Source organism: Pelophylax lessonae (genome assembly GCF_965119305.1).
Source record: "Pelophylax lessonae genome assembly, chromosome: 9".
NCBI lineage: Eukaryota > Metazoa > Chordata > Amphibia > Anura > Ranidae > Pelophylax > Pelophylax lessonae.
In genome coordinates, this window is record NC_138776.1 from 29,193,265 (window position 1) to 29,206,662 (window position 13,398).

The 13,398-nt window shown below is 44.5% G+C and overlaps 1 protein-coding gene across 1 annotated transcript in view; it reads left to right on the top strand.

Annotated features, from left to right (window-relative positions):
• The window catches only part of LOC309564184 (ovostatin-like), a 213,213-nt gene that overhangs the window by 72,228 nt on the left and 127,587 nt on the right, over positions 1 to 13,398 (top strand). Inside the window, exons 10-12 of the mRNA XM_082268816.1 lie at positions 5,194 to 5,309; positions 6,865 to 7,023; positions 8,414 to 8,644. Of these exons, the coding sequence (XP_082124942.1) occupies positions 5,194 to 5,309; positions 6,865 to 7,023; positions 8,414 to 8,644 (506 nt within the window). The remainder of the gene's footprint in view (positions 1 to 5,193; positions 5,310 to 6,864; positions 7,024 to 8,413; positions 8,645 to 13,398) is intronic.

Consider the following 13,398-nt stretch of genomic DNA (forward strand, 5'->3'; position numbering starts at 1 on the left):
GAAAATAAGTGATGCGCAACTATTAGTGCCAGAGGATGTAGATAACGGGGATATGTCTCAGTCAGGCAGCATTATACACATGGACGTACATTGTGATGATGATGATGATGATGATGTTGTACCTGCTGCTGCTGCCTTTGCTGAGTTGTCAAGTGAAGCGGCTGATGATGACGATGTGTCTGTGGATGTCACCTGGGTGCCTGCTCGAAGAGCAGAAGAAGAGGGGGAAAGTTCAGATGGGGAGACAGAGAGGAGGAGGAGATGAGTTGGAAGCAGGGGGAGGAGGTCATCGCAAGGAGCTAGTGGCGCAGTCAGACAGCATGTAGATTCGGCACCCGGGGTCAGCCAGACAGCACACCAATCAACGCAAGCTGTTGCCACCACCAGAATGCCATCCTTGCAAAGCTCAGCAGTGTGGCATTTTTTTTGTGTGTCTGCCTCTGATATCAGCGATGCCATTTGTAACCTGTGCCAAAATAAACTGAGTCGTGGGAAGTCCAACACCCACCTAGGTACAACTGCTTTGCGAAGGCACATGATCTCACATCACAAACGCCTATGGGATCAACACATGAGTAAAAGCAGCACACAAACTGAAAGCCACCATCCTCCTCCTGGTCCAGCATCTTCAGCCACGTCAACCACTGCTGTCCTCCATGCCCCCTATCAACAACCCGCCCCTCCGCCTCTCACCTTCAGCAGTTCCTGCTCACCTGCCCACAGTCAGGTGTCTGTCAAGGAAATGTTTGAGCGTAAGAAGCCAATCTCACAGAGTCACCCCCTTGCCCGGCATCTGACAGCTGGCTTGTCGGAACTCTTAGCCCGCCAGCTTTTACCATACAAGCTGGTGGAGTCTGAGGCCTTCAAAAAATTTGTCTATTGGGACACCGCAGTGGAAGGTACCCGGCCGAAATTATTTTTCACAAAAGGCAATCCCCAACCTGTACTCTATTGTGGAAAAGGAAATCATGTCACGTCTGGCACACAGTGTTGGGGCAAGGGTCCATCTGACCACTGATAGCTGGTCTGCAAAGCACGGTCAGGGCAGGTATATAACTTACACTGCGCATTGGGTAAATCTGCTGGCGGCTGCCAAGCATGGAATGCGTGGCTCTGCTGCAGAGGAGTTGGTGACACCGCCACGACTTGCAGGCAGGCCTGCTGCCACCTTATCTACTCCTCCTACTCCATCCTCTTTGCTAACCTCCTCGGCTGAGTCCTCTTCTGCTGTTGCGTCTTGCTCCACACCAACTGCACCCCCCCAGCTCCCCAGGGGCTATTCCACATGCCGGATACGACAGTGTCACGCTGTCTTGGGGTTGACTTGCCTGAAAGCAGAGAGTCACACCGGACCAGCACTACTGTCCGCCCTGAACGCACAGGTGGATCAGTGGCTGACCCCGCACCAACTGGAGATCGGCAAAGTGGTGTGTGACAACGGCAGCAATTTGTTGGCGGCATTGAATTTGGGCGAGTTGACACATGTGCCGTGCATGGCACATGTGTTGAATCTGATTGTGCAACGTTTTGTGCAGAAGTACCCAGGCTTACAGGACGTCCTCAAGCAGGCCAGGAAGGTGTGTGGCCATTTCAGGCGTTCCTACACGGCCATGGCGCACTTTGCAGATATTCAGCGGCGAAACAACATGCCAGTGAGGCGCTTGATTTGCGACAGCCCGACACGTTGGAATTCAACACTGCTAATGTTCGACCGCCTGCTCCAACAAGAAAAAGCGGTCAACGAGTATTTGTATGACCGGGGTGCTAGGACAGCCTCTGCGGAGCTGGGTATTTTTTTGCCACGTTACTGGACGCTCATGCGCAATGCCTGTAGGCTCATGCGTCCTTTTGAGGAGGTGACAAACCTAGTGAGTCGCACCGAAGGCATCATCAGCGACATCATCCCATATGTTTTTTTCCTGGAGCGTGCCCTGCGAAGAGTGCTGGATCAGGCCGTAGATGAGCGTGAAGAGGAAGAGTTGTGGTCACCATCACCACCACCAGAAACAGCCTTACCATCGCTTGCTGGACCTGCGGCAACACTGGAAGAGGAGTGTGAGGAAGAGGAGTCAGAGGAGGAATGTGGCTTTGAGGAGGAGGAACACCAACCACAGCAGGCATCCCAGGGTGCTCGTTGTCACCTATCTGGTACCCGTGGTGTTGTACGTGGCTGGGGGGAAGAACACACCTTCAATGACATCAGTGAGGACGAGGAATTGGACATGAGTAGCTCGGCATCCAACCTTGTGCAAATGGGGTCTTTCATGCTGTCATGCCTGTTGAGGGACCCTCGTATAAAAAGGCTGAAGGAGAACGACCTGTACTGGGTGTCCACGCTACTAGACCCCCGGTATAAGCAGAAAGTCTCTGATATGTTACCCAAATACCGGCAGTCGCAAAGGATGCAGCAGCTACAAAATAAGTTGAAAAGTATGCTTTACACAGCATATAAGGGTGATGTCACAGCACAACGGGAATCCAACAGGGGAAGAGGTGAAAGTAATCCTCCTCCTACCACCACAACCACGCCGGCAAGGACAGGACGCTTTACAGACGTCTTGTTGATGGAGGACATGCGGAGCTTTTTTAGTCCTATGCATCGCCACAGCCCTTCGGGGTCCACCCTCAGAGAACGACTCGACCGACAGGTAGCAGACTACCTTGCCTTAACTGCAGATATCGACACTCTGAGGAGCGATGAACCCCTTGACTACTGGGTGTGCAGGCTTGACCTGTGGCCTGAGCTATCCCAATTTTCCATTGAACTTCTGGCCTGCCCCGCTTCAAGTGTGCTGTCAGAAAGGACCTTCAGCGCAGCAGGAGGTATTGTTACTGAGAAGAGAAGTCGCCTAGGTCAAAAAAGTCTTGATTACCTCACGTTTATTAAGATGAATGAGGCATGGATCCCGAAGGGACTGACAGTGGGGGATGCATTTGACTAAAAAAGGCCTGGTGATGACTGAGATGCCTTGGCCTAAAAATGGTCCACACGCTGCTGTCTTTAATCATTCTCTGCATGCCGGATGACTTACGTGACGTCTCCGCCACCAACTACGGTTCAAGCCGCAATGTTTTAGTGCACTTTCTGCCTTGAAAACCTCAATTTTTCAGGCCGCTGCTACAGCAGCGGCTGCAACAATACCTGCTTTTTCATGCATGTGTACATGCCTAATTTTTCTGGCCTCTGGTGCTACACTGTGGCTGCAAAAAAACAAAAAACAAAAAAAAAGGCACATACATGTGTCAATTCCCCTTTGTGATCGTTACCTTGTCGTGGTGAAGGGGCTTGCGTATCACAATGAAGCGATCACCTCTAGGAGTGTGTTGGCACACCCCAGATGATAAGGTCGTTGCTTCATTGTGAACAGACCAAAAGCGATCCGCAGGATAATTTTTCATAGAAAAACATTCATTTTCTTTCATTCTTTCTGCGGAGCTGGGTATTTTTTGGCCGCGTTACTGAATGCTCATGAACAATGGCTGTAGGCTCATGCGTCCTTTTGCGGAGGTGACAACCCTGGTGGTCAGTCGAACCCAAGGCAACATCATCGACCTCATCCCATATGCGTTTTTTCTGGAGCGTGCCCTGCGAAGAGTACTGGATCAGGCTGTAGATGAGCATGAAGAGGAAGAGTTGTGGTCCACTCCCCATCACCACCAGAAGCAGCCTTGTCGTTGTCAATTGCTGGACCTGTGGTAACGCAGAGAGAGGAGTCTGAAGAAGAGAAGTCAGAGGAGGAAGGTGGCTTTGAGGAGGTGGAATACCAGCCACAGCAGGCGTCCCAGGGGGCTTGTTTTCACCTTTCGGGGACCCTTGGTGTTGTATGTGGCTGGGTGGAGGAAGAGACCTTCAATGATGTCAGTGAGGACAAGGAACGGGACATGGCTAGCTTGGTATCCAACCTTGTGCAAATGGGGAGTTTGCGGTTGTGCAAATGGACTGACTGACTGTTGTTAAACGGGGAGTTTGGTCTGTCAGAGTTTGGTCTGTCACTGTGAAGCGGGCGTAACCCTTACACTACTTGACCGATAAAACATCATACCTGATCGTATTCACACACTGGATGTTTTAAAGCACGTTATTCCAAACAATTTAGGAATGTTAGGTGATTTATGCCCTTTATGGATCAAAACCCGACTCTGCGTCAACTACGTAATTTTCCATGGGAGTTTTGCCATGGATCCCCCTCCGGCATGCCACAGTCCAGGTGTTAGTCCCCTTGAAACAACTTTTCCATCACTATTGTGGCCAGAAAGAGTCCCTGTGTGTTTTAAAATTCGCCTGCCTATTGAACTCTATGGCGGTTCGCCCGGTTCGCCGGTTCGCGGACATTTGCCGATGTTCGCGTTCGCCGTTCGCGAACGGCGAATTTTAGGTTCGCGACATCACTAGTGGTAACTTGGTTACTTTTAAAAGACTCTTGGACTTACATCTCCAAGATCAAAACATTCAGGGATATGGGAAATGAATACGTCCACACACACCTACCTGTCTTTATTCAACCTCAACTACTATGTAACTATGTATATTATTGGATACGTAGAATTCAGTCCTCTTTACAAAGGTTGAAGTGAATTTGCTGTGTAGATGGATCTGTTTCTGGTCTCGGGCTGCTTTCTCTCTTATGGCCTTTCGGAGAACACTTAATGGATGACAAAACACTGGAGTTGGGTATTAGGTAGATCCCAGTACAACAATTATTGACACAAGATGGTCTATTTGAAGTGTTTATTGAACAAGGGTATCAGATGAAGCCAATATGTTTCTGGGGAAAAGCCTCCTCCTTCCTCAGGACTAAAACCGTGGGTATGAATGAACACATGATGAGATACAGTTAGGAGACCTATGTAAGGGCTTGATCCAAACTGTCGAACCTGGACTTATTGCAGACTGTGGAACATTTTCCAGTCTCAGCTAATAGACTTTTTTTTTTAAATCACCTTATCCACTACTCTGTCTACATATATAGGATGGAGGATGGGGGGAGTGGGGTTAAGCCAGTAACTGAAATAGTAGAGGTAATACATATATAATTGAAATTCACTGGCAATATATTTTACAGCAAATCTGGGTATCAAAAAACCTTTATTGAGGTGGGTACAGATCTGCTTTAAAAATGTACCCTGCCTGTACTCTAATCCTTTCTGATGTGTGTACACCGGCATGAGGTTTTGTGTTGTTTTCTTTGACAGATGTCCAAGTGACTGAAACCAAAACCATCTCTATCACCAGCCAGTTGGGCCGAACCTATTTTGACAATAAGGTTATGCTTCCATATTTCAAAAAAAGAATTCCTTATGCTGTGGGGGTGAGTTTGTTTTATTCTTTTTTTAATGTTAGTTTATTGTATTGTTATGGCAAAGTTGGTATACTAGTGGCCAAGACATATATAGTACTTGTTTGATCTAAATCCCAGAACTTCTTAAAGTATAACTAAAAGCAAAACTTTTTTTTTTTAGTTTTGGATGCACACTAGTAGGGATCGACCGATTATCGGCAATGGCAATATATCGAGGGCCAATATGCACTTTCCCCGATATATTGGAATCGGCCCCGGAGGTTACCGATATTGCCGATATTTCGGGAAAGTGCTGTACCGGAGTGATGCCTGCAACTAGAGGCATCACTCCGGTACCGGCATCCATAACCGACGGTCGGCTGTCTTGTAATGACAACCGATGCAGCTGAGAAGCCGCTCGGCTGTCATTACAAGGAGCGGGGACGCCCCCCCCCTCCCACCACTTTCCGCGGCTTGCCCGGGTCTCCCGTCCCACCAGGAGACCCGGGCAACCATTCGGCTCTGATCGGATCTCCATGTAAAAACCCGGAAGGTATATACCGATATTCAATGGCCAAAATATGAGTATCGGCTTTAAAAAAACTATATTGGTCGATCACTACACACTAGTTCTGGTGACCTGGGGGTCCCCAAGGAATTCCCTTAATTTGCACTTCCTGTTTGGTTATGGGACAGGAAGTGAAGGGAGATCTCCAGTGAAGGGAGATGCTCAATCCAAAATGGGAAAAAAAAATTTAACCTATAGTTGCCCACTTGAATTGTATGTGGCTGTATTCTAACAGGAGCTTATCGTCATTGCATTTGTATGCTCTGTCAGCTTTTATTAGAAGTCTAACACAAATCTGTAATGGGAAAAAGATGGCTGCTTCCATTGCTGACCTCTGCTCCTGAAAAGCCTACTTACCTGGCTGCCATGCTGATTCAATTTCCAGAATCAGTGCTACATGTGGTCCCTGAAGAAGCTATTGAACGAGCACAATGCTCAGCGAAACGCTTAGGACCTATCAGTTCTGTGTCTACATTGAATGTATCCAGGCAGACATGCCTGCAATATGGTTGTAAAAAACGTTTTTTTATATATTATGCTTTTATCTCTTTTTTAATAAAATTAATAAAGATGTTGTTTTAAAATCTTCGTTTGATCTTCCAATTTATGACAACCTCACAGCCTAGAAAGTCCCATGGTGAGAAGAATAATGGGGGCTAATTCCCCTTTTTGGGGTTGAGTTTTCCAACATTGTAGACCCGCTAGGTTCTTCTCTTTTTCTTTTTTTCAACGTTAATAGCTTATGTGTTTTTGTCAGTTAAAATGGTTTGGGTTCTTTTTTTAAAGCGATTATGAGCTATGCCTCCAACATTACTCAAAATCCAACTTGCTATCGTCTTGAAAGGTCAAAGTTTTACGATGTGGGCTGTTATCCATAGTGCAAGATCATGTACATAAACCAGTAAAAAAAAGTTGTGAAGGATTAATGACAAAGCAGATAAACTTGAAAAGAAGATGTAAGGGCAATTTAATTGGAACATGTATTGTGGAAAATGCATGCCTTATTTTCCTTTACAGATTATTGTTGAGAATGCACTGGGTCAACCTGACAGTGGCAAGGTGGTGCAACTCCAAGTGAACGGAAAGACTGTTGGGAACCTGACATCTGATGAGAATGGCAGAGCACAATATGAAGTTGATACGTCGACATTTACCGATTCAAGTGTCAACCTTCAGGTATTGCAGTGTCTATGGGCAAATGAATATCTTTCTTTAATGTGTTTAGTTAATCTATATATTTTTTAGCCAACTCATCCTGCAGCACTTGAGAGTAATTCTGTGTGTGTTCGGTACATCTAGTCATACAAACATGAATTGCACCTAACTGGTTAGAGTCTATTTCTCCATCCAGAGTCTTTTGCTCTGAATGAAATTTCACATGTATAGGAACCCAACACAAACCCAGTGAGCACATACCAAAAATGTTCAGTTGGGGTCCCTAACGGAAAGTGATTGCCTTGTACCAAAGTTGGAGGCTGAGCTGATGAGAGGGCTTCCCTTGCAGCTCTTGTCTGAACACCCCTAAATGTGGTGACCGAGGTAAAAGCCTCAACATGGCATGGACGGGGGGTAGCTAGGTAGCAGGTGGAGACCCTCCAGGAAAGGAACATGGTTGGCAGATTGCAGGGTGCACCCGAATGAAGAGCCTTGGAAACATGGTGTGAACACTTGATACACTCAGAAACAGATGCAGGTAACTGCCAGGTTTAGAAATGTATTTGAGGCAAGCCAAGGTCATACACGGTTAGACAGGAGGAAGCATATTCAAGTAGCGGACTGAGGTCAGAATCAAGGAAGTAGTTACAGAATAGTCAAGGACAGGCCGAGGTCAGTATCCAGAAACTACAGAGCAAGGTCAGGAGCAAGTTGGGTCAGCAACTAGAGATAAGTCAGCAGGAGCACAGGAACACAGATCACGATGAAGCTGAAGAAAATCCAGTGATTAGTACACATCAGAGCCTCCTTTAAAAAGCCATTTGGTTTAATTTGTGGCTACCTTTATTATCTACACCCTTACAGAAACATCAAACTCCTGATGAAGTGAACATTTGTGGCTACCTTTATTATCTACACCCTTACAGAAACATCAAACTCCTGATGAAGTGAACAGTGTTTAATGAAATGCGTTGAGATCTATGATGTTTCTTATCTTTGTTCATTGACCATTACACAAATCCGTACTACCAATCCAATGTTAGTACAGCGATCTCCTCTGCTGAGCTATTTTGTTATGACGGGGGGGGGGGGGGGCAGCCAAAACAAGACCTTTTTCAGTGGTGAGCCTTCACTCAGTTTGGCCGGCTTCTGTAGGACTGGCTACCATACACACGGCCAATATCGGCCGGTTCCTATTGAACAGGCCAAACCTGGCTGACATTTGACCTATGTGTACTAGGCTTTAGGGTATTGCTGTCTGTTTTAACTCCTTCCCACTCTATTAAAAAAAGTTAGGCTTTAAAGAACCTGAATGATAGGTATGCTCTTTTTAAAGATGAATAGGTTGTGGCTAATACTATAGTGTTTACTAAGGTGTGTTGGGATTCATTTTATGCTTGTTACTCAACAGCTGATATACATGACTCAACAAGTATGTTATGATGACAACTGGATTGTGCCCACTTACTCCAATGACTATCTATCTGTCGACCGATTCTTCTCCCGCACCGATAGCTTTGTGCAGCTGCAGGGCCCCAGAGAAGATCTGCAGTGTGGTACACAATACACCATCCGGGTCCAGTACACATTTGGCCAAGATGCTCTGGATGTAGGAGAAACCACCGTCAAATTTGTCTTCATGGTGAGCATACGAAGGACTCAGACTTTGGAAGGTGTTATGGGGTTCTTTGACATAGGGTGGTGAAATGCAAGAATGCAAAAATCCTGGCAATTACACACAGAACTGAATGAGGATCTATGGCAGAATCCACCCACCAAATAGCTGGTTTCAAGTTGGCTTCTAACACAAACCCTGGTTCTTTCATTGAGATCATTGATCATTGTAAACTCTCATTCATTTAAATTCCAGAAGAACTGTATATGGTGCAATTTTTTAATTTTCACACAATTGCATTCCCCTACCTACTTCTGTAGGTGTAGACACCTAACGGCAATTTAGGCAGTGTGTATGCGGTGCAAGTCAAGGCACCAGCTCAGAAGGGACCACACACATTGGGTCTTAGCACTGTGGTAGTTTCATAGTAACAGTTTGAAATTGTAATACATACAATGGAAGAATGTTATGGCACACTGGTGAACAGGTTAGTATCAATGCAGCCCACCTTAGTATGCGTGACAGTATGCTAACTCTGATCTGACTGCTGGATAACAAAACTGACAGAAGCAGCGTTGTGCTTCATCCCAAAATTGAATTTACTTCTGTAGATAGTTCTTTAACCACTTTAGCCCCGGAGGATTTGGCTGCTCAAAGACCAGGCCCTATTTTGCGATTCGGCACTGCGTGACTTTAACGGACAATTGCGAGGCCGTGCAACGCTATACCCAAACAAAATTGACATTCTTTTTTTTTTTTCCACAAACAGAGCTTTCTTTTGGTGGTATTTGATCACCTGTGCGATTTTTATTTTTTTCTATAAACAAAAAAAGAACGACAATTTTGAAAAAATAACAATATTTTTCACTTTTTTTTTATATGAAATTCTCAAAAAAAAAAAAGTAAAAATCACAATTTTTTAACATTTTAGGCCAATTTGTTTTCTGCTACATATTTTTGGTAAAAAACAAATCGCAATAAGCGTATTTTGATTGGTTTGCGCAAAAGTTATTGCGCTAACTACGGGAAAGATTTATGTAATTTTTATTGTTTTTTTTTTTAACTAGTAATGGCGGCGATCTGTGATTTTTCTTTTTTGCGGGACTGCGACATTGCAGCGGACAGATCCGACCCCTGACTGACATTTTTTACACTTTTGGGGGTGCCAGTGACATTACTACAGTAATCAGTGCTAAACATATGCACTGTTACTGTAAAAATGACACTGGCAGGGACGGGGTTAACATTACTGGTAATCAAGGGGTTAAGTGTGTCCCTAGGGGCGTGATTCTAACTATCAGAGGGCGTGGCTTGTGAAGTAATCACAGAGACATGCGATCCTATATAGCAGGATCACATAGCCTCTGTGAATACTTCCGGGAGAATGACAGACGGCTGTGTTTACATCAGCCGTCTGTCTTTCTCCCTCTGCTGCAGGAGATCGTGAGTGACCGGCGCCCGCCATCGGAGCCGCCGGTCACACACACTGGCTCCCCAGGGAACAAGCGGGGGCGGGAGCACGCCGGCGGCGGCGCGTGCTCGCCCTCTAGAGTCTCCTGAGCGAGCGACGTAGTACTTTGTCGCTTTGCCCAGAAGCAGCTGCCTGCCGCAGTAAAACTGCGGCGGGCGGTCGTTATGTGGTTAACCAATTTACCTCCTTTTACCCCCTTCATGACCAGGGCATTTTTTTCTATTCGGCACTGCGCTACTTTAACCGCTTACTGACCGCCCGCCGCTTATATACTGCGGCAGGCTGGCTCGACTGCGCAAATCGGCATACCACTAGCCAGCGGGGATGCTGATCCACGGGACCGGCAGCACCGATTGCCGCCGGCACCCACGATCGATCCCCGCTGAGAGAGAATGACGGTCTGCATATTTTTAGCACTGATTACTGTAGTAATGTCACTAGTCCATCCAAAAGTGTGAAAAATGTCAGTTAGGTGCCGCCTGTCACAGTCCCGCTAAAAATCGCAGATCGCCGCTATTACTAGTAAAAAAAAAAATAAAAATAACATAAATCTTTCCCCTAGTTTGCAGAAGCGATAACTTTTGTGCAAATACGCTTATTGCAATTATTTTTTTTTTTTTTTTTTTTTACAAAAAAGTATGTAGCAGAATACAAATTGGCCTAAAAGGATGAAAAAATGTATTTTTAATTTTTTTTTATTTTATTTGGGGAATTTTATATAGCAGAAAGTGAAAAATATTGTTTTTTTTTTGTTTGTTATTTTTTTCAGAATTGTCGCTCATTTTTTTGTTTATAGCGCAAAAAATAAAAATCGCACAGGTGATCAACTGTCACCAAAAAGAAAGCTCTATTTGTGGGGAAAAAAAGGACATCAATTTTATTTGGGTACAGTGTCGCACAACCGCGCAATTGTCCGTTAAAGTAACGCAGTGCCGTATCGCAAAAATTGGTCTGATCATTAAGGGGGCAAATCCTTCCAGTCAAGAAGTGGTAACTGGCAATTGCGCAGTCATGCAACACTGTACCCAAATTAAATGTATATACATTTTTCACACAAATAAAGCTTTCTTTTGGTGGTATTTGATCACCACAGGATTTTTACATTTTTGCAATGGAAAATTTGGGGAAAAAAACAATATTTTCTATTTTCTGCTATAAAAGATATTTAAACCATTTAAAAAAAATCAAATGTCTTTATACATTAAGGCTAAAATTTATTCTGCCACATGTCTTTGGTAAAAAAAAAAAAATTCCAATAAGTGTATATTAATCGGTTTGTGCAAAAGTTATCGCGTCTACAAACTATGGTATATATACTGGAATTTACGCAGCTATTACGCTATACTGCAATGGTGGTGATCAGCGACTTATAGTGGGACTGTGATAGGATGCCAGGCAATATGGCGGTAAGAGACACTATCTGGGATGGTTACTGACACTGACATCGCTAGTGACACTAGGCCTCTTTCACACTGTAGCTTGAAGAATTTCAGTACAGCTTTTTTTTTTTTTTTTTACTGAACTAAAATACAGTCCAATAATTGTAATGTGCCTATGCACCCATGTGAGCGTAAACAAGTGCCGTGGATTCTTCAGTAAAAAAAAAACAAAACTGAAAAATCTGGTTTTTGGTTAGTAGTTTACACCCTATTACATATTGTTCAGAATATGAATGCGAGAATAGGTTTTCGCGCATTTTGCGCAAGGATTTTGCTTGCTTTGGAAACCGCAGCTTGGCATTGCATGCTATTATTAAGCTTATGATCTACCAGAACCCCCAGATCCTTCCCCGCTATGGATTCCCCCAGTTCTACTCCCCCTAGTATGTATAATGCATGCATCTTCTTAGCCCCAAAGTGCATAATATGGTTTTACACATGTTGCTTTCAAATGCATCATTAACTAATTTCTTTTGCAGACAACCCACCTTCAAATCCCACTGCAAATACATAGCAGTGTAACCCAATTTTAACATGAACTTTAAGGGCCGGTTCACACTCTTGCGAGTGTGGCGATTGCATGTAATTCGGAGTGCACCGCTCCTTCATTACATGCGATCGGATGTGCAGATGCGAATTCAGCCATACACTTTGTATGGCTGAAATTCGCACTGCACCCGCATCAGGATCGGATCGCACAGTGGTTCGCACTGCAATATGCGGTCAAACTGGGGGTGTCGTTAACATTTAACATTTAATTGACACCCCTGCGTATCCCATATGGCAGTGTGAACTGCCAGATGTGCGTTTGCGTTTGCGTACGCGAATTCGCAGCCTTCCCGCATCGCACAAGTGTGAACCGGGACTAACAAACAATAAATAGATTTACAAGCATTTGTATATCAAAAGGAAAAAGATGAGAGCTTCAGTGCTGGTTCACACTACCACTACCAGAAAGTCGCCCCGTGACTTGAAGAGACTTGTTTAGAGACTTGGAAGAGACTTGGAAGAGATTTGGAAGAGACTTGGAAGAGACTTGTGCACTACTTTGAAGAGACAGGCGACTTTGTCTGTGGGGAATGCCTGGCTAATCTCTTTCTTCTTCCTGGAAAGTCTGATAACAAGTCGTGTCAATTAAGATAAGGAGGCAACTCCCATTGAAGTATATGGGACAGTCGGATCACAGGTCGCCTCAAAGTAGTACAGGACCCTTTTCTGAAGTCGGAGCGACTTCAGTAGTGCCAATTAAGACGGCACTGATTGATTAACATTGCTTTTGTCAAGCCACCTGGGGCAACACAAGTTGCCTCACAAGTCGCGCTTGTGTGAATGGGCTCTTACTGTTTTGTTTTAAATATTTTTTTATTGAGAATTTCAAAACATACAAACAGCAGTGATAAACAAAATGCCCAGTATGAGGGTTGAGAGTACAAACGAAATATGCATAATAGCAAATTAAGTTCTATAGCCGTATATTTACATATAGGAGATGGTTGTCTCGCATGGTATGGGAGGTGAAAACTATAGTAATAACGTTTGGATGACTCTATATGTGGTTTAACCACTTTACCACCGGAGGATTTTGCTGTCTTACGTCTGGGCCACTTTTTGCGATTCGAACTGTGCAACTTTAACTGACAATTGCACGGTCATGAAACGCCGTACCCAAACGAAATTTACGTCCTTTTTTTTGCACAAACAGAGCTTTCTTTTGGTGGTATTTGATCACCTGTGCGATTTTTACTTTTTGCACTATAAACAAAAAAAGAGCGACAATTTTGAAAAAATAACAATATTTTTCACATTTTTTTATATGAAACCCCCCCCCCCCCCCCCCCAAAAAATGTAAAAATTAAAATTTTTTAACATTT